The sequence below is a fragment of the Pieris brassicae genome, chromosome 14, assembly GCF_905147105.1.
Source record: "Pieris brassicae chromosome 14, ilPieBrab1.1, whole genome shotgun sequence".
NCBI classification, from domain to species: Eukaryota; Metazoa; Arthropoda; class Insecta; order Lepidoptera; family Pieridae; genus Pieris; species Pieris brassicae.
Genome location: NC_059678.1, coordinates 4,369,101 through 4,391,937, shown reverse-complemented (window position 1 = coordinate 4,391,937; position 22,837 = coordinate 4,369,101). Strand labels below are relative to the sequence as shown.

Below are 22,837 nucleotides of genomic sequence, written 5' to 3'. Positions count from 1 at the left end.
ATTATGTAAGAACATAGGTGACGAAACAGATTTTTCTCTCAAAGGTCAGCAACATACCCGCAAACATACCAAATTATGTAAGAACATAGGTGACGAAACAGATTTTTCTCTCAAAGGTCGGCAACATACCCGCAAACATATCAAATTATCCAAGAACATAGGTGGCGAAACAGATTTTTCTCTCAAAGGTCGGCAACACACCCGCAGACATACCAAATTTTCTAAGAACATAGGTAACGAAACAGATTTTTCTCTCAAAGGCCGGCAACACACCCGCAAACATACCAAATTATCTAAGAACATAGGTGACGAAACAGATTTTTCTCTCAAAGGTCGGCATCATACCCGCAAACATACCAAATTATCTAAGATTATCCAGAAATCTATGGCATCTAAATCTCATGGCTGACCTATAGAAAAAATTCAATCAAACAAGAACGATATTAGATTCATAACGTACCGTTTAACAGTGAGGTAATACAACTCCGTGATAGCGCGAACGGAGTAATCTGGGACGAAGGTGTGACGCAGCATGGAGTCCATATTTATATTCTGAAGCGAGCCCATGGCTGATGGCGTCGGGGATTCCGCTGAAAGGTTATTTAAACGTGTAAATTATGAGAGACTGGGGCCTGGGGCTAATTCTGATGGGAGCCTATGGCTGATGGCCTCAGGGGTTCTGCTGAAAGGTTATTAAAACGTGTATATTATCAGAGACTGGGGCTAATTCTGATGGGAACCTATGGCTGATGGCCTCAGGGATTCTGCTGAAAGGTTATTAAAACGTGTATATTATCAGAGACTGGGGCTAATTCTGATGGGAACCTATGGCTCATGGCCTCAGGGATTCTGCTGAAAGGTTATTAAAACGTGTATATTATCAGAGACTGGGGCTAATTCTGATGGGAACCTATGGCTCATGGCCTCAGGGATTCTGCTGAAAGGTTATTAAAACGTGTAAATTATGAGACTGGGGCTAATACTGATGGGAAACCATGGCTGATGGCCTCAGGGATTCTGCTGAAGGATAACGGTACCCAATGGAATTTGTATCAGAGTTTTGTCAGTATTGGTCACGTGACCATTAATATCTCCCTTTTGAAGTCGCGTATTCGACACCAACATGTGTCAAAGGTTTCTTACCGACTCCAACATTCTGCGTAAGCGCCTGAACCCCGAAGTAGGTGAAGGGACCAGCTTCAAACACCAAGTTCTCACGTCCCACTGTCACCTCCACACGACCTTCCAGGATCAACACGAAGTAATCCACCTACAAAAATCATCTTCAATAGAAAAGCGGTTATGTAGGCCTAGTGACTCTTCTCTCAGAGCTTATAGATTTTGATGTGCACAAACTTTAATATGTATAAAAGCTCATAAAGGAATATATATGTAATTGCCTTAAGATTCCAGAAGATTCCAGAAGGCCCAAGTCTGACCAACTATGCTTATTAAACAAATGATCACAGATACAGAAATCTTAGTCCTAGATCTCAAAGGTTGAAGCCGCTGATAAATAACAAATCTATATTATACAAAAATAATAATCATAAAACGCCTTTCCTAAGCATAGACATACATAAAAAAGATATACAGTATGAAGTCTATATAACGCTGAAGGCACTGTGCATTTTATGGTGTTATAGAGAATTGTCGTTAAATGGAGAGAAGAAAACGTATAGATAATTGATGACTCCAACTCAACAACAGTCTACTTCTTCTTCTTATCCGGTACACTCTTGACAGAGCGGTTGTGATCGCTATTTAGTAGTGGTAATCAAAGGAGCAGATGTGATGCGCTTCACGACGTTTCGCCATCGTTGCCTATTAGTGGTCATGCTGCTACACTCATTGAGTGTACCTCCTACGGCAGACTTGATCTGGTCAGTCCAACGCGTAGGTGACCTTCCGCGGGGTCTAGTGCCTTCTAACTTCCCCTGGACGACAAGGCGTTCTATGGACTGAACACTACGCCGAGTCCGAAGAATGTAAGGATACGAGATTGTACTGTTAAAAATAAACGCTGCTTAATACCAAATTCTTGAAGTATCGAGACATTTGTACGAAACTCGGTCCACGAAACCCCAAGCATTCTCCTCCAGCACCACATTTCTAGAGCGTCTATTTTCTGTCTTTCCACATCTCGCAAGGTCCACGTTTCGGCCGCGCACAGAAATATGGGGAATATAAGAGTCTTCGCGAGCCTGGTCTTCGTGGCTTTTGTTATATTCCTGTTTCTCCATATTTTTTGCATCTTGTCCATAGCCGTTCTTGTGATGCCCATACGTCGTTTGACCACATCGATGCATCCGCCATTGTTTGAAATCTGAGCCCCAAGATAAGTATAAGATTGGACTACGTTGCATTTCGCGATTTGAGTCACTTGAGGCGAATTATTTCTGACACGGTCAACAATCATTACCTTGGTTTTGCTGCGATTTATCTTAAGTCCAAACTCATGGCTCACTCGTTCCATCCTTGACAGAAGCTCTTCCAAGTGTTGCGAACTGGATGCAAAAAGAGTGGTGTCATCCGCGTAACGCAAGTTCGCAATCCGGTATCCACCAATTGTTACACCGTCTGTCCAGTCTTCCAAGGTGATGCGCATTATGAGTTCCGTGTACACGTTGAATAAGAGCGGCGATATTATGCACCCCTGGGGTACTCCGGCACTTGGATGGAAATCACCTGATAGGACATCATCTGTGCGAACCGAAGCTGTGCCCTCTTACTAGGTGCACAAGATGTTTTGGTGTGCCCATATCTAGCAGGGTCTACCACAATAGCGGCCATCACACCGAGTCAAAAGCTTTGGAGAAATCAACAAAGCAAATGAACATGGGCTTATTAAATTCTCTTGACTTCTCCATGATCTGCCGTAAAATGAGAATTTGTTCCCGAGTGTCAGTCTACACATGCAAGCAATCCCAATTTGTTAACAAAACAACGAATTTATTAGAGAGTTCGTATGCGTGATGCCGACAGCCGAGTTTATTGCGGGCTAGGATAGTAAAACGACAAAAGAACGTACACAACTGCGCAGTTTTTACTAATTTTAGCAACTTAAAATGTACTTTATTAATCAATTGTTGTCGTTATTGAGTGGGTATGCTATGTAGAGTGTATCATTGTATGGAAGACAAACTAAACCAATCAAAGCCAATTTATTTTGACGCTTTAGGGAGTTCGTCGTTAAATCGAGGGACATTACATGAAGTTTACACTATATATAATACTAGCTGACCCGGCAAACGTCGTTTTGCCATGTATATGTTTATAGGAAAAAACATTTTTTAGTTCAATAAAAATAACTATCTACTATGCTATGGTGAAAATTAAGGGTTGTACTTATCTACTTTTGTATGTTGTATCATAAAAAAATAAAAACAACAAATTTTGACTATAAAATAAAATATTTATTTTTGTCCTGAAATTTATTTATCAGGGTCGATTAGTAGTAGTAGTAGCCGATTCTCAGATTTACTGAATATGCATAAATAATTTCGTAATCGGTCGAGCCGTTACGGAGGAGTATGGGAACGAACATTGTGACACGAGAATTTTATATATATATATAGATATATTAAATACATAAGATACACAATATCGCTGTGAACTCCCACTGAGAAGACAAAGATGTCGATAAACGGAAACAGCATTCAGTAGGCAACGTCTTTAACAAGGATCTGTAACTAATTCTGGGCCTTGGTATCTCAAACACAAAGAAGGTGCAAAGAAGATGAGATCTTGGTGGTCTTGTGCGGGTTAAGCAAGCATTTAGCTTTGAGTATTAGTAATAAACAAATAAAATTGTATTTAACCAAGATATAAACAATTGCAATCATTAGTAACACTGATTTTCAGCCCGTACAAACCGTGACAGTGTGACAGCTTCACCCATATTAATACACATTAAAATATTGGCTACTTGTGAATAAATCATCTCACCGGTTTCCCTTGTTGAAAGACATATGTCGACGAATCTTTCTTTGTCTTGCCTTTCACTTTGATATGCTGTATCACATCTTGCTTCAGAAGTCTTCTTAAAACCGTTTCAGAGACTGTATCAGGTCGGAATGCGTCCACACCTTTTAATAAAAAGAATCAAACTGTATTAAGTCTATTAACTGTAGTAACTTCTTAAACTGTATTAAGAATACTAAATGTATCGACTGTAGTAACTGGTTAAACTGTATTAAGAATACTAAGTGTATCGACTGTAGTAACTGGTTAAACTGTATTAAGAATACTAAGTGTATCAACTGGGTGAATTGAAAAATACTAAGTGTACCGACTGTAGTAACTGGATAAAATGTATCAAGACTATTAACTATATCGACTGTTAGCATGTAAGGAGCGTTCAAATATTACGTTACGCAATTTTTGGAGATTCTTGACGCGCCCCCCCCCCCCCCCCCCATGAAACGCGTCGTAACGTTTCTGTATCCAGTAATAAAACATTTCGTGACCAACACCAGTGACTCTTTATAGCTAAAACTTACCATTATGTGGTGTAAAGTACTGGAAAGTGGAAAATAATAAAAACAATAACGCGTAATTCAATCCCCGCCCTGCATCGTAACGTTTTACAAGAGGACCCCCCCCCCAAATTCGTTACGTAATACTTGAAGCTTCCACATATAGATTGTATTAAATAAAGCCATTCCGATTTAACCCAGAATTTTTTTTTACATACTAGTGCTGAGGAACTGGAAGGTGGCCAAGGTAAGCTGTGGTGATATATGTATCCTTCTATGATCGTGTCTCTCCGCGAACGCAGCGAAGTCCTGCAACTTGTGCTGGGGTTTGTTTCTACGTCGCTTTGTTCGATTGTCCACTAAAAATATATAAATCTAGTGGTTATCGTGGGTGGGCCTTTTTTTTATACACCGTGGGCAATCGGGAGGCGGCTCACCTGATGTTAAGTGATACCGCATCACAGAAAGCTCGCAAGTGCGTTGCCGGCCTTTTAAAAAATTATACTGATAGAACAGGGGGCAATCGGGCAGGAGGCTCACCTGATGTTAAATGATACCGCATCACAGAAAGCTCGCAAGTGCGTTGCCGGCCTTTTAAAAAATTTATACGTTTTTTCCTTGATGGATCCTAAGTCGAAGAGTTACAAAAATGTCCCTGATAATGAGTAAAACTAAACTTACAAAACACATCTGTCTCGTCAACAATTTCAGACTGTATCATCTCTTCTATAACATCCTCGAGTGTAACCAAACCTATGGTCTCATAAAACGGATCACCCTCTCCTTCATTATTAATCCGATGTACAAACGCCATGTGGCCTTTGTGTCCTACGAAATTAAAAAAAAAATGTCTTCAGTCACCGTGACCACGCACGCCGAAAAGCACGCGAAACGTCGGTGAAAATTTAAAATTTAGAATTATGTAAATAATTATAAGTTTTAATAATAATACATAGCTTTAATCCGTTCGAAAATTGTTTTTCTTAATGTGTAAAAGCTATTTTAACAAAAGACAATACTAGAAAAACAACAGTTTTTCTGTCTATTAACATGAAAGAGGAAATTTACAAAAAGATTTACATTTAGAAATGCCCCTAAAAAATACCTGTGTGTGTTCCAGCTCTTTCATAACAAATTTATTAATACATTCCTTAAAATATTTAATTTATATATAATTTAGGTACATTTTTTAAAAATTTATGTTTGTTATTAATGTTTAACTGTTATCAACACGCTTGAGTGCTTAAGTGAGTGTGTGAGTTAGTCAGTGAGTACACAGTGAATGAATAAAGTCTGTAACTACATACTAGGCCTCAGAAGCAGCTCTAAGTCTGCGTAGGGTATGTTCATGTACATGTTAAGCAGCCTATTTAATTTATTATATATGCAGTCTGCTTGCATATTGCGTCTGGCGAAGTCAGTCCTTACGGTCTGACCGACGACAACATCCCTATTTCTGTTTAAGAACAGCCTACTATCAAATGGTAGCGCCCTGTGTGATTTTAAAATTAGGACATACAGCTTCCCAAAGTTTAGATCAATCATTTATTTTATATCCACCAACTGATGTCGTTTAGAAGTGTTTTTATGTAATTGCTGATAGTGTATGGCGCTTTTAGCGGACTGTCATAAATACAGCATTGAAATTGTAACGATATTTTGATTTAGGGATTTTGTTTGTATTGATTGGTTTAGGTGTGTGTCATTTACATTTTAAAACTCTTCAATAAGTCAACTTAACTGATTTATACACGGGCTAAGTTCACAAGAGTTGCTTGTTATATTATCAGTTATAAGATCCAGGTATATATATTATGGAATAAGCGGTAATCTTGTATGTTATATCGCATTAGTCAGTTACTACTCAGATAAATAAATAAATAATTTCATATTAGGTATATATACACGAGAAGAAAAACGTATAGATAATCTTTGACTCCTACTTATTAGTCAACAACAGTCTACACGTGACAGCAATCCCAATTTGTAAACAAAAGAACGAATTTCTTAGAAAGTTCGTATGCATGATGCCGACAGTCGAGTTTATTGCGGGCTCGGACAATAAAGCGACAAAAGAACGTACACAGCTGCGCAGTTTTTACTAATTTTAGCAACTTAAAAGTACTTTATTATTCAATTGTTGCAGTTATTGAGAGTGGATGTAACGCTATGTAGTGTGTGACATGGAAGACAAGCTACACCAACCAAAGCCAATTGATTTTGACGCTTTAGGGAGTTTGTCGTTAAATCGAAGGACGTTACATGGAGTTTACACTGTATAAATATGTGTGTGCTTTTATCAAATATTTTATTTCCAAAATCTTACCATCCTTAAACTGCTTGAACATTATATCCAGGGTGACGTCTTCGAAGACGAAATTGCATGGGTTCTGGTAGTATTGGCAGAGGGTCCGTAACGGCGTGTTATCGTCTGGATCCACGAATGCCAGGTCCTTGATGAAGAGCACCGTCACTATGTTACCTCGGTGGCCCTCATATACTGGGATTCGGGAGTAGCCTGGAAGGCAAACCATTATACTTCATCCGGAAAACGTTTTGTCATTTTAAGATTAACCTAAACATCTATTATATTTTCCACTCCAATATCCATGCAAATTTTATTCTTATAACATTGGCTCCAGGTGGAGAGAATATTAGCATTACCAGGGGCCCAGACTTGTATAGGAGGTTCCCACTAGAATTGAACCATAATTTAATAAAGAATAAATCAGTTCCACAACCTATTTAGGACTAGGCCTCAGATTTCTGAACCTGTCTTATCAACCTATGGATGACACCGTCCCGTTGGGTCTAAGAGAAGCCGGTTTCCTCACGATGTTTTCCTACAAGCGAATATAAAATGGGCACATAGGAAGTCCATTGGTGCACAGCGTACCTACGACCTCAGGGATGAGTCTCACGCTGAAGCCACTAGACCAACACTGCTCATCTTAATACATATAAATCTCCCGTCACGATATTTGTCCGCAATGGACTCCTAAACTACTTAACCGATTATAAATTAAATTGGCACACCGTGAGCAGTCTGGTCCAACTTAAGAGATATGATAGTTTAGATCTTTAATTATAGTCGCAATTTTATTTTATTGCAAATTATTTGTCTATAATTAATTGAAAGTCACAATTATCTGTTAACTCCAAAAGATTCTAACAGATGTCGATACTTTTCGACTGGATTGAGTAAGTAATCAATAGATGGCACTGCTATGGTAAACCGACAAACGTGTCATATAAGCTGCAGTTCAATATCATGATTACTACGTCTTATTGAGGCTAAACTTTTTTGATTTTTGGTGTTAGCATAGCCAACCACGTGTCACTTAGACCGAAGTGTAAATCAAATTCAAAATATAGTCACGATAATACAGTGAAATTATTCTTTTTTGTCACGGTATTAAGGCTAACTAAAACCACATTAAGGAGAAACGAAGTTCGCGGGGGCAGCCAGTTTCTGTATATTTCGTGATCATTATTCTAAAAGGCGAGTTGGTGATCAGCCGTGTGCCTGGCGGATTTGACTCTAGAGTTGAGTCTCATCCCAGTCTCCTTCGAAAACGTTCTTAGAGTAACAATGACCTTCACATCGACATGTATAAGTAGTGTGTGATGGTAAATACCAAGGGCCGGAGTTGGAATGCCTCCAGATGTCTATTTATAAAGTATTAACGCAATATATTTTCTAACGCTCAGTGCCGGTTTCAATATTTATTTTATCAATTATGTTTTTGAAGTAAAACTTCTTTAGGCGAATGAGGAATTTTTTTTTAGGAATACGTCACGAAGATGTGCAGCATTTGTCGAAGAGAAGGGAGAGAGTGATTGAGAGGGAGTGAGAAAGGGAGATCGAGAAAAAATACACTCTATTGGTTGATGTATTCGTTTAGCAGTTACATATTAGAACTTTAGATGGCAATTCTGACGTCTTGTGCTGTAAATGCAGATTTTATATTTATGTATGTCATCATTAGCACGTATACAGTGTGTAAACATTGTGAATATAGATATACATATACATGGAGTGATCATATGCTGGTACATGATCATCTATTGGGGCTTTTACCTTCGTAATAATTAATTTACAAAGAAGTTTCACTTCTGACATGTGTACTTTGTACGCACGAACTTTTTTAAAAAATACAAGCGGGCAGGAGGCTTGTCTGATTTTAAGATACCGCCCATGGACTCTCTCAATGCCAGAGGGCTCGCGAGTGCGTTGTCGGTCTTTTAACAATAATTAATTTAAATTCATTTCTATTTTTGTCGTCCATAAAACTTACATCTCTTTGCTTTTGCTTTGTTTAACGAGACTTCGTTTAAGGCTATTTACGTTCAACGAGACTTTTGGTTAACGATACTTCCATTTAACGAGAATTTCGTTTTACGGGAGTTTCGTTTAACGAGAATTTCGTTTTACGGGAGTTTCGTTTAACGAGACTTTTGATTCTGAATCGTACACGCTCTCTGCGCTAAACTTACCAGACTTAATAATTTCGGACATAGTTTCGAAGTCCAATATGGAGGTGATGGGCAGCATGAAGACATCCTCCATTTTCGTCATCACACTCGACACGGTCTTCTTTCGTAACTCCAGTGCACCAGATATAATATTCACCTCATCTTTGTCCAAGTCGTTGACATCAGTTGTTACCTACCAAAGTAAATGACAAACAAAATTAAATATTAATACACACATACACTCTAATACACAGTTTTAATTAAATTTGGTTTAAATTGATTCCTTTCTTTAATATTTACGTTTGACATAGACAAGGGCGTTAACCGGTAGAGGAAACTCTAGTAAAATATTGTTTATCTTTGAGTATAAATTGAATATAATATAACAAAATTAAGTAAATTCAACTTAAGATAATCAAAACAAGACAATTAAGTGTAAACAATGCATTGAGAAAAAAAAGAAAAATGGAAAAATATGGAGGAGGCTTTTATCCCTAAAGGGGCCAATACAGAAATGTTAATAACCTCTAATAAATAATAAATTTTTACTTTGTGTGTTTGTTTAGTAATAAATTTTACGTCTGACAGACAAAACCACTCTTCTATCATTCGGTAGCTCATCTCCGAGCGTCCTAGTGGACAATCTGTTTCCACCTGATTCTGCTGTCCAGCACCTATTTTACAGTATACAGTGTTGAGGACGGAGCTCACTTGATCGGTCCGCCTGGTTGGTGAACGACCACGTGACGTTCTGTGTTACCACGATCAGTTTCTCCAAGTTCTTGAAGAAACCAAAGGAAATTACCTTGACAAGCTCCTTCAATCTCTCTCTATTATAAACACTACCAATTTCTTCACCAAGGAAATAATCCAGTAGTTTACTGACGGGGAATGCCAGGGGAGCCGTTAGCGCCATAACCGCCTGAAAAGATGTACTACCCTCAAAAATTATGAAATAACTAACTACCCTCATTTGCTTTGTTTACAACTGATACTAATAACTCAAGTTGGTGCTTAAATCTTCCTCATAACCCGAAGACGGCTGGACCAATTCAAGTAATTTTTCTTAGAAGCGATTTTATAGGTAGAAAAATTGTAAAAATAAAAAAAAACTGGTTTTTATTCCGAGTCGACTTTTAAAGACACCCTGTACCTTACTTGGGTCATTAGCTATCGTTGTACCTATGACCTTAGAACAAGAATAATATAAGAATTATTGGTTTACAAAAAACCAATAATTATAATATTATCGTAATGACGCATCGGTGGACGGAGAAATTGTGACTAATTTGTGTTCCGTAACATACATTTTTTTTTGTATTTTAAATAAATACATAATACAAAATGTGTGCGTGTACTAGTGTACGCACGTAGTGAAACTTCTTTATGACCTTATTTTTCCTTTTTGATCTACTATATGCAACTTTATAGAAATTGGTTAAATAAAGTTAAATTTGATAAAGTTTACCATATCATAGACATGAATACAAATAATACAATTATTTCATTTTACCTTATTACTACTAAGATTATTACAGAATTTCATTAATTGTAATAGAATTACTATTATTGTTATCGTTATTTATTATATATTATTGTTATTAATGGCTTCGAATCAACCGTGGTAGGGACAAGAAAAAAATGGCGCTTAAGGGAAAAATTTGACGGTAATTTTTTCTCCAACGCCTATAAAGAAGTTTCACTACAATAACTTCCATAGACAAAAGTACTAATCTGTAATGGTTCTAAAATGTTATCAAACATCCCATTACAACTTACCTTAGTGACCATGATACTTCGTGCACCAATCATGAGCCCATGTCGGGAGCATATGGCTTGTGGCGTTATCTCACCAAGCAAAACGATCGACAATGTCGAAAATATCACCGCGAACAATCCAGAGGTCAACTCGTCTAATAATATCGTGAATGTAGAATTGACAGCCACGTTCCCCAGTAGAATACTGCATAGGAGATAGTTTCCGTGATCCCGTACTGGCATTATAGCACGCGCGTACTTTCTTTCCTGATCCGTACCTAGATAATATCAGAACTATGAATATATGGGTACAATAAAACATAAATAATAATAACAGCTAGTAATCTTCTAGGAGTGTTGGCCTAGTGGCTTCAGCGTGCGACTCTCATCCCCGGCTGTACACCAATGGATTTTCTTTCTATGAGCGCATTTACGAACCCGAACGGTGAAGGGAAACATCGTGAGGAAACCGGCGTGCCTTAGACCCAAAGAGTCGACGGTGGGTGTCAGGCACAGAAGGCTGATCTTGCCTATTCAATTTACAAACGATCATGAAACAGATACAGAAATCTGATTCCCAGACCTAAAAGGGGTTGTAGCGCCATTGATAAGTAAGCAATCTTCTAGAAAGTAATATAAAGAAGCGTATTACATTGAGTGAAAAGCGAAAAAATAAGACGTAAACAGAAGTGGCAATGGGCACAGCATATAGCAAGATGCAAAGATAAAAGATGGATTTTAAAGACTATATGGGAAGGATCAAAAGGAATGAGAAGAGGGCGCCCCAAAAAAGGTAGATAGAGGAAATGGAAGCGTTAGTTTAGGAGAATTTGGAATAAGCTGGAGGTTTTAACCCGTGAAGGGATTCCAATCGATGGCAATTAAGGAAGTTAGGATAACGAATAACCAGAAACAAATGCATATAACAAATATTATAATGATTTGTTATTAATATGGTTAGCGCGTTACAGGGTACACCAGCAACTGGCACAATACAGGAAGTCACTCCTTCCAGAGTCCAAGACACCAAGTGAAGTCAGTACCTATTAACTTCTCTTCTTCATATATGTGGCTATAAATAAACAGATTAATATAAGCACTGATTTTACCTGTATTAGAAATTATCTTCAACTCTGTCCGATCCAGTGACATCAGGCCCAAATTCAGACCAGAAAATAGCGCCGAAAACGTTAGACAGGATAGAATTAATATCAAAGCTACCCATAGCGGCATCAGCTTATTATGTGTGGCCAAAATCTTCCAACCCTCTGTGCCCTGATGTAGGTATTTCTCTTCGTCTTCTGACGGTAGGATGCCCGGTTTCAGGTTTTTGGTGCAGATGTAGAGTTTCGAGCTTATAATTGGTGATGGAGCCCAAAATTCAAAGAGCGCTGATGTCGGTGTAACAGAGTCTTCCTTTGCCTAGAATTTGGGTTAGAGTTTATTGTACAAAGAGACACACAGAGTATACCAGCGCTTAAGGGTAAGACAAATAGCTTGTACCTGAAATTTTCTTATGTTTCATGATTAATTATTTTTCTTAATAGGCAAGCCTTCGGTAGGCGATACACGCCGTCAACTACATAAGGCAACTTCCTCACGATGTTTTCCTTCACCGTACGAGCGACTGTTTCAAGACTTTTAAGAATTGGTACGGTTCTTAAAGGACTCTAAGTTGAATTACCTCGGAGTGCTAAGGCAGTGTATTAGAAAAGGGCAATACTCACCACGTACTCTCCTTTGAGAAGAAATTTACACGGCTGTCCATACTCTAGGGCATCATGCGTGAAAGCAATTACCGTTCTGGACGTTAGGCCTTGGCCGAAGAGCCTGTGAAATTTACATCATATGAAAACTTAGGTTAGGTCTTGTGAAACCCTAGTAATCCTTCTTAGTCAAAACCCTCGATTTCGTGGTCGTTAAGATTCAATGGAAATTACAATTGAGACATCAGTGTTCCAGTTTAGACAGTACTTATATTTACTGGATTGCAATGATCCTTCACCCGAATGACGGTAAGGGAGCGTTCAAAACAAACTCAAACTAGAAATAACTTTATTCATATAGGTAAACAAGAAAACTTATGAACGTCAACAAATAAGATGTTAAATTGATTCTAAATGTACATTCACTACTAGATCGCAAGTCAAGGACGTAGTCTCCGCCACATTATTTAATTGCCAAGTTCGTTGTTTTACAAAATGTTCGTAAGGAACTGCAACCATTAACCATATTCCACGTGAGATCATTAAGAATATAACTAAAAAACAAAGATTTGTCTTCTATCAGCGGTAGGCATGGTGAAATAGGAGCACGCATATTCTTGTGGGAACAAGACCCAAATACGTAATCGAAATAACTAACATCACGCATTGACAAATTCAAGTCTGACCAGTCACCACAAGTAGCACCCGTTCAGGAGTATGACGCATGGCCAGCCATCGATCCTCCTGGCCATATTTGACGTCGAATGACGTTCAATGCCAATAGATATTGTTTTAAGAATGTTTAATTAGAATTAATAGAGTCTGAACTATTGGCTAATAAAATAACAATTTGTATAGGCTATCAAGTCAATATTAAATCATCTTAAATGGTTTTTAAAATAATGTCAATTGTTTCTTACCGTAACTCATTTTGTTAGAGTTGCGAGAATATGTCTAGTGTTATAGTGAAGGTAGCCGATCTGATAAATCTAAAAATCATCAATCAAACTCACCGCAAAGTCACCTTTGTTTCAGCCAGCACACTCGGCACTCCATCATCCAAAATCTTCGGATCCTTCTCAGCCTCCTCCACACGTATACCATCCAAAAATACCATCGGCTCCACTCTCTTTACAGACGAGAAATCAGCCATTTGCGACATTATTTGTCTTTTAACTCTCTTATCATCTATTGATTCTTGTCTATTATCAATTTCATCATTAGTATCTATTTTATAAAAAGTATCGCGTGTTTTTCTATCGCCTCTATTAAAATTATGAAATTCATTTTCGATTTTATTTAAATTCTCTTTAATTTTGTTTAACCTAACTTCACTCACTACATTTTGTTCATTAGGCTTTTTGGTACTATTTTCATCATTGTCATTACTTTCATCTAATGGTATATATCTATCCCTTGAACGTATTTCAATATCTCTTCTCTCTTCTTGAGAGAGATTTGCGATGTTTTGAAGATAGTTGACATCTGTATCGTGGGTTAGATCAATCGCTTTTGTTTCTTGATTATAAGTTGGTATGTCGTTGGACTCGGGAAGGCTGAAAAGAGAAATATTATTTAAAAAAAGGATTACGGGCTGTACTCAGTTGCCAGTCTCCAACTGTTGTATTTCACACGACCGAAAAAGGAGATGGCGCTGAGAATTAAATGTTTTTTTTTATATTCGCGTAATACTCTTTAATAGAGCAATGACTCTGATGCCTTGTTCGTAGTTTTCCCAGATTCGATTCCAAGCTGTACACCATTAGACTTTCTATGTGAGCATTTAACATTCGCTCGTACGAAGGAATCGCATCGTTATATATAACGGTTTGTTTTGGACCCAAAATGACAACGGCGTGTGTCATGCCTATTAGATTGACAAATAATCATGAAACTGATTCAGAAATTAGGCCCAGAGCTAAAAAGCTTGTAGCACTGGTTTATACACAACTGATCAGTAATTAGTAATATTATTTTGACTTTATTTTCTAAGATAAATAACTTAAATTAGATTTTGTTTAGTGTCTATAGTGTTTTGACAGATGATGGTGTGAACCAGACTTGCTAAATTCACTACACCATACTAGTGTCAAAAACTCAAGGTGTTAATATAGGTCTTCAATCTTATACGTTATTTTTATTTTATAAATATTTTAAAGTCAAAAGTAAGTCAACTGTCGAAGTAAACATGGGGACAAATTAGCCGAAAATTAATCTGGAATTGCATAGGGAAAACCTCTTTTGTATGGATATCAAGGTTTATAATTTATCAAAAACATTCAAAGATCTTCCTACTAGAGTTTTTAAAAATCTACTTATTGTACTATTTTGGGAAAAAAACATTCTATGAATGATTGCGTAAAACATAATAATTAATATTAATTTGATAACGTTATAATATTGTTACGAAGACGGGTCGACTACAATGTTTCTAGATTTTTCCACTAGTTAGAGAACTTTTCAGCAGGCTGAAATATGATTTCTGACCGTTTCAGGAGAGACTCAATCACATATTAGTTAATTGTAATTTCCATAATGTTACCCTAGTTTTCAGGAAGCTGAAACATTTTTTCAGTCAGTTTCAGAACATGTGTAGTCGAGTGGTGCAGTTTTCAGGAGACCCGTTTTCAGGCGTTTTCAGGCCTAGTTATACCCCTTTGATGAAGGAATATTCTAGACCGAACTTTCTAGGTGTGAGACAAGGACGAAATGATACGAGAGAGAGAGAGAGAGAAGATCAGAACTTTCTCGAAACTAGACGAGCACTCTAGAACGCCGTACGACAAGGACGGAGCAACGTGCGAAAGAGACAAAGAGTGCGGACGTTCTAGAATTGTGCAATCGCTACTCAGTAGCAAGCCCGCCTAGAAAGTTCTCGAATATTGTTTAGAATTATTCCCAGGGATATAAAAGCGAGCCGAAACGCGACTAGTCATCTTTAGTTTGGAATGCGATAACAAGAGAGAAACACCGAAGCGATAAAGTGCGAACAAAGTGAATACAAGTGATAAATTATAGTGTAAAGTGTGCATAAGTGAAGTAATTAGTGATTGTTTTGTGTGTGTAATTAGTGCATCTCTGCGGTTAATTTGTGCCCATAAATTCCTCATTGATTTACCAAGAAATAAACCCTTGAATAAATCTACGGCATTTTCTATCCGACCCCTTAGCTCGTAACAATATATTTTATTAATTTAATGATGTAGTGATAAAGTTATGTTAAAATGTCATGTAAAATTTCTTTTAACACACATTTGCACGTTTATTTATAATTATTTATACGTTCGTAAAACAATGTATATGGCTAAATAAATACAAGAAAATATGTTAGTTAAGAGAATATGTGATAACATCACAAATTTAACGTATATACACATCATTTTTATTAGAGCATAAGTAATCTATCAAAGGAGAAAATTAAAACAAAGAATCACAATAAAAAAAATAAAAAATGAATGAATAAAACTAAAATGATAAAAAACAAAATAACAATAATAACCTAAACTGATTACAAGGTTACGGTAACTTGGCAGACTGTCGCAAAACATCAATATTTAGATGTTAGTAATTAAGTTGTAAGAGTGAGACAGCCTGGATTCACTGGACCATTTATAGTAGCAGATAGGCGAGCCGTATGTACGTATAGAAGACTTAGTTTTTGATTGTACCACTGTAACATTTTCGTACCAAAATCTTCCAAATAAATTATTATTATTAACCGACGCTTAATATGCATCTACAGCTATTTTAGGATTCTATTGTCACCGTATCTAAGGATAATTGTTCACCAAATGTAATTCTTGACGTTCTCCTTCACCGTCCACAGCCAGAATTCTAATCGACGACCTACTCTACTACCACCACAATAGACACCTTGAAATGCTTGCGTGTGTGTTTGCTACATAAACACTGCCTTACCATAAACGCTGACGATGAAGATAGTTATTCATGTATAGAGCTTCATCCTTCTGCGCTCTTTATAAAGTGATTGCTGCCATAAAATTATTTACGAGAGCTGAAATCGAAATACTATTAAAATAATGGAGATATTTACGACCCAGTCGTGGGCAGTCTGATTTGTTTTTAGTCCAGCTACTAAAGTGCTCGAAGACTTTGTGGGAATGTGTGATTTTTGACGTAGTTTTAAAATCACTTATAGGCAGATTTTGGTCAATATCAAAATGTATTCCGCAATCCGTACGTCATTTAATTTATAATTGTTTAGTTAAGCCCCATTTAATTGAAATATGGAGTACAGCATTGAAAACAATAATTTCAAACTTACAAACACTACAAAATAAATTAATAAAAGCACTATTTAGATAAAAAATTTTAACACAGGCTATTAAAATTTACCAAGAAACCAAAATTATGACTATTAAACAACTGTATGTTTATAGCAATTGTATCTTAATTAAAAAAAATTAAAAGGCTCTCTCCATAGTGGCTTATCTTAAAAAAAATCAACACGCAACACTCGTCGAGCGAGTTTGCTTATTTTGCCGAAGCCGCGCACAAATTATTTGAAGAGGTCGATTGGGTGAGAGGTTGTGCAACTGTTTAATCAGTTGCCATCTAAAATTCGCAATATTGGCGTGTTTGACAGATTCAAGGGGGCATTAAAAATGCATGTCAAAGTCAATGAAATGAACTAAAATTGGGACGTGTATGTCGCTCGTAATATTTAATTAATAATAAACATATAATTTTGTAATGTGAAATAAAGTTGTTTAAACATTAAACATTTCTAATAGTAAAGGTGAGCGAACTAGCTTACGGAACGCCCAAAAGGAACAAACATCGCAGCCCCCACCCATTTTTAGGGGTTGTGCCTTTGAGGGAGGAGTATCCTTTTTTGAAGTGTAACTTGTTTAGGCACATGAGAAATACGTGATGATGATGATACATGATGAATATGTCACGAAGATGTGCAGTGTCTTGGACGTGACAACGTCCTATAATTCGATGGAGCCGGCTGCACGCTGAAACATGACTCATGCAGCGTTACCTCGCTCTGAGGCGTTGCATTCAAGGCTTGAAGTGCGAGCGAGAGCGCTGAACGAGCGACAAAGAGGCACAATCAGCCTCCGCGTTCGACATCTGTAATTGTGATTCCCATTTACCTACTTCTCTACATCCATACAAAATATCTAACAAACAAATAAAATTAAAATTTTCTTTTGAAAAAGCAACCAATCTACCAACGTATTTTCTTTTGACGTTGTCACGTTCAACTATCGGCTGTAAACCGACTTTACAGACTATCGATTTTTTGTCGACGAAAATGAAGAAAGCTATTGAGTCGGTCTCAGAGAGAGTCTTGAGAGAGAGTGAGAAAGGGAGATCGAGAGAAATACACTCTATTGGTTGATGTATTCGTTTAGTTACATATTAGAACTTTAGATGGCAATTCTGTCGCATAACGTCTTGTACAGTAAACGCAGATTTTTTATTTATTTATATCATCATTAGCACGTATACAGTGTGTATATAGACATGGAGTGATCATATACTGGTACATGATCAGCTATTGGGTCTTTTACTTACTTCAATTTACCAAGTTTCACTTCTGACTATGTACTTTGGACGCAAGCATTTTTTTTTAAACAATCATATCACCCAATTCCACAATTCGCCAGTTCACAAAAGTGTCTTGTAAATTGGACCCTGGAAGCCATCATTCCAGCCATCAAGGTGATGCTGATAAACGTTTAAATGAATTCGTATCGTACAGTGTACACAGACAGGACTATACACTATGTAGAATTGCTGCTGCGTACTGCGTACAGCGCGAAAATCAAGCCGATCAATATTACATTGGAGACTGACAATTCGACAAGCCCTCTTCTGAATGTGGTCAAAAGAAAGATGAGATCGTACTTAACCCTTGTAGAACTGTTTACGTTGTACCTCAGTGATATACGGCTTCCCCAAAACGACCAGCCTTTTGGAAGCCATCACGACTTTAATATGACTGTGAAATTGGACTTCGTTCGATCTAGTAGACTGAGGCTGTAAAGCTCTAACAAGTCCTTAAATTGAGGAGAAAAGACAAAAGAACCTTTCTAACGAACGAGCCTGTGTTGGGTTAAATGGAACAAGCTTTTTTACTTTTATGACTGTAGTTTGTGGCAGTGGAAAGTCTAGTAAGCCTGACTATTGATTATATTTTTGTTTAGGTCTGGGCCTCATTTGTTATATCATTTGTTAATCTAATTAGCGACCAGCCTGACACGCCGTCGACTAAGCCGGCCTAAGGCAAGCCGATTTCGTCACGATGTTTTCCTTCACAGGTCAAGCGAATGTTAAATGCGCACATAGAAATATTAATTGGTGCATAGCCAGGGATCGAACCTACAACCTCAGGGATGAGAGTCTTCCGCTGAAACCACTACCAACACTGCGTCATAATCTAATTAATATTTTACTTTATAACGAATATATATTATACATTTTTAAATTCGTAACATCATTTACGTAGAATGTCCGGACATTAGTATATGGAAAAATACATGATTTCAAGTAGGTTATGATTTTTTTTATCAGTCCAGGAATTTTACCTACATTATTGAAGTGAAACTTCTTCATCGGCGTTGGAAAAAAAATTACCTTCACATTTTTCCGTTACGAGCCATCTATTTCATGTACGAAGCCATTAATAACAAAAATATATAATAACGATAACAATGACAGTGATAAATCTATTACAATTAATGAAATTCTGTAATAAATAAGTAGTAATAAGGTAAAATGAAAAAAAAAAATTATTGAATTCATGTCTATGATAATAAAAGCCTTTGGTTAAACTTTATCTAATTTAACTTTAACCAATTTCTGTAAAGTTGCATATAGTAAATAATTTTACGAAAAATAAGTTCAAAAAGAAGTTTCACTTCTTACGTGTGTACACTACACGCACACATTTTTTATAAAGTGTTAAAAATAAAAACAATAATTTAAAATGCAAAAATTTCTTCTATAACCTTAAAGAGATTTATTTGTAGATTTTCTATATACACAATATTTGACGAACTTTTGTTTTGGCAGCAAGATAATTTCACTTCCGACTCGGCATAGGCCAACACACGATTGCCCACGGGTTAAACAATATTTGTGTAGATGTTGATACGTTCTCTATTATGACGTTTGGTTTGTTCTAACAATAAACCTGAGGAACACGTCGATATTATTTGGGAATCTTAAATCATCTTAATGTTTTTCTATTTAAAAAAAGGCATGAATATGCTTATGAAGGGCTCAATATTCATATTTAACTATTAATACACTAAAAAGAAGTAAACAATTCATCAAAATCGGCCTACAACTTCAAAGAAGCCATTTTGCCCGTGACAATTTTTTTTTAAAGTTGAAATTAAAGTCAATTTAGCACTTAAAACTATATAACCTTATAAAATACAAATATTCAAGTTTATTTTGATGCATGATAATTAAAGAAATATAATATAAAACTACAGTAATTACGACATAATTGCTGAAACTCCGAAACACTTGTTTACAAAATTCACAAGAACGAGTCGACTGAGTTTGGTTTTTTTTTTTACAAAGATCTAATCATATTTCATTACCATCTGTAGTTTATTGGGTGAACAATTTCTTGAACTATCGTTCTACGTCGATTAAAACGTGGTGCTGATGATGATGACGTTCTATCATCAATAGTTCCACAGCGCACGCGATGACAAATTTTATGGATAATTTTTTCACACCTTGGTTTATATTATTGCATTTTTATTAGGTACCCTATTCTTTTTGAAAATGTGATATAACAATTGTCAGTCAGTGAAGATGCAGCTGTCTTATAGTGAAAGAATTTTTGGATTCCATCCAGTAGTTTTTGTGTGAAAACATTACAAATATACATACACAGATAAACTTTATAATCTTAATATATATAAATCTCCTGTCATGATGTTTGTCCGCGATGGACTCCTAATCTACTTAACCGATTTTAAATTAAATCGGCACACCGTGAGCAGTCTGGTCCAACTTAAGAGATAGGATAGCTTAGATCTTTAATTATATCCGCAATTTTATTTTATTGCAAATTATTTATCTATAATTAATTAGACAGTCACAATTATCTGTTAACTCCAAAAGATTCTACCAGATGTCGATACTTTTCGACTGGATTGAGTAAGTAATCAATAGATGGCACTGCTATGGTAAACCGACAAACGTGTCATATAAGCTACAATTCAATATCATGATTACCACGTGTTGGTGTTAGCATAGCCAACCACGTGTTACTTAGACCGAAGTGTAAATCAAATTCAAACTATAGTGACGATAATCCTGTGAAATTATTCTTTCGTGTCACGGTATTAAGGCTAACTAAAACCACATTAAGGAGAAACGAAGTTCGCGAGGGCAGCTAGTATTATATATTACTAGCTGATCCGGCAAACGTCGTTTTACCATGTATGTATTGTATTTGTATAAGTTTGAAAATATAGGGGTTGATCGTAGAGTGACAATTAAGGGTTGTATGTATATTTGTATGCTTGTATCATGAAAAATTAAAAAAAAAATAGTGTGTGTGTGTCAGCTACGACGCACGATTGGAGTTTACTCCTTACGAACGATAATTATGATATATATCGAATAGAATAGAAAAAAAGGGTAAATGAACGTATCTGCTAAAATAATGAGAGAAACAAAACATATATCTGTAATTATTCGGATTATTTATATTACTTCAATAAGGCGTATTACATAAAGTATGTTACAAAACAATATAAATAATAATAATTGTGTTCAATTTATACAAATCCAATTTTAGAGAGAGAATGAGTTCAATCCTACAGATATATATGTTTGTCTCTTTCTACGTAACGCCTCAACTTTTCGTGTTACACTTGATTTTACTCCTCATAAAATTTCCGTACCGGGCCTTATAACTCAAATCGTTTCTTAAGGAGTAAACTCCAATAATAATAATAACAATAATAATTGTGTTCAATTTATACAAATCCAATTTTAGAGAGAGAATGAGTTCAATCCTACAGATATATATGTTTGTCTCTTTCTACGTAACGCCTCAACTTTTCGTGTTACACTTGATTTTACTCCTCATAAAATTTCCGTACCGGGCATTATAACTCAAATCGTTTCTTAAGGAGTAAACTCCAAAAAAAAAATTGACTAAAAATATTTAAAAAAATTGTCGTATCACTTAGGGGTTTGAAGTATCCAATTCTCAGGATTACTGAATGTGCATAAAAAATTCATAAGCATCGAGCCGAACGTGTATGGGAACGAACATTGTGACACAAGAATCTTATATATAGAGAATTTAATATTACATATACATTAAGAAAAACACTTTTTGAACGGATTAAAGCTATGTATTATTATTATTAAAACTTATAATTTTAATTTTTTTCCGACGTTTCGCGTACTTTTCAGTGTGCGTGGTCACGGTGACTGAAGACGAAAGGTGTTAAATGTCAAAAGTATCACAGCTGCAGAGAAAGTTGTTTTATCTAATAAAAGTTTTAATAATAATACATAGCTTTAATCCGTTCAAAAAGTGTTTTTCTTAATGTGTAAAAGCTATTTTAACAAAAGACAATTACATATACATTGTTAAATATAAACCACAGATACCAGTCCGTCTAATATGAGGCAGTTTTTCATAATTTACACTTCAAACATCCATTATACATTAACAGAAAGACCGCGCTTGCTTTAACAATGAAATAAATTATAGTAAACTATACATTGGCGTGTTAGTTTCTCGGCGTCTTAAAATAGTTAACACAGATACGCCAAGTGCGTCATTGTATATGAATGAAAGCTTATCAGTAGGAACAGCTGTATATGTGTATTGCATACGAACATAGTATAATCAAGTCATTACATTATTTTTTTTCCTCTCAAAACTACGCTCGTTTTTCTTCACTATATCCGTATATATGTCGCAGCCAACTAGCTTTAGCCGTTCAATTAACAGCCTAGCATTTTAACTAAACGGGGCCGTTTAAATAACGGCCTCAAAGATATTCAGCCGTAGCGTTTGTTACAACATTTAATAAACTGGCTAATGCTTGAGCCATTCGTACAATAGAGTCATTATTTGGCATAAATAAAAAAGATGAAAGGTCTGTCATAAAAAAATATTTCTTTAATTTAAATTGCTATTACTGTCACTACACTCGTCCATTGTACTTGTTTTCATGAAACTTTGGACAACACCATCAAAGTTGTGGTTTGCCGACGCCATATTTACAGTTTGAAGGGTTTCGTTTCCAGTTTAAGAGTGGAAGAATGTGGAATTAAGACGAGTAATGAAACGTCACTGATCCAAGTCATCTGCCTAGCTGTTTGATCAAATGGCTGAACATCTTTGAGGCCGCTAGTTAAACGGCGAGGCTGCTAATTGAACGGCTAATTAAGCTA

General features: G+C 36.2%; 1 protein-coding gene across 1 annotated transcript in view; it reads right to left on the bottom strand.

Annotated features, from left to right (window-relative positions):
- The window catches only part of LOC123718049 (unextended protein-like), a 36,651-nt gene that overhangs the window by 8,370 nt on the left and 5,444 nt on the right, over positions 1–22,837 (bottom strand). Inside the window, exons 2-13 of the mRNA XM_045674412.1 lie at positions 13,432–13,974; positions 12,440–12,542; positions 11,822–12,134; positions 10,734–10,990; positions 9,760–9,876; positions 8,976–9,147; positions 6,805–6,996; positions 5,160–5,306; positions 4,697–4,837; positions 3,949–4,088; positions 1,144–1,270; positions 461–590 (exon numbers count right to left, since the gene is read on the bottom strand). Of these exons, the coding sequence (XP_045530368.1) occupies positions 461–590; positions 1,144–1,270; positions 3,949–4,088; positions 4,697–4,837; positions 5,160–5,306; positions 6,805–6,996; positions 8,976–9,147; positions 9,760–9,876; positions 10,734–10,990; positions 11,822–12,134; positions 12,440–12,542; positions 13,432–13,974 (2,382 nt within the window). The remainder of the gene's footprint in view (positions 1–460; positions 591–1,143; positions 1,271–3,948; positions 4,089–4,696; positions 4,838–5,159; positions 5,307–6,804; positions 6,997–8,975; positions 9,148–9,759; positions 9,877–10,733; positions 10,991–11,821; positions 12,135–12,439; positions 12,543–13,431; positions 13,975–22,837) is intronic.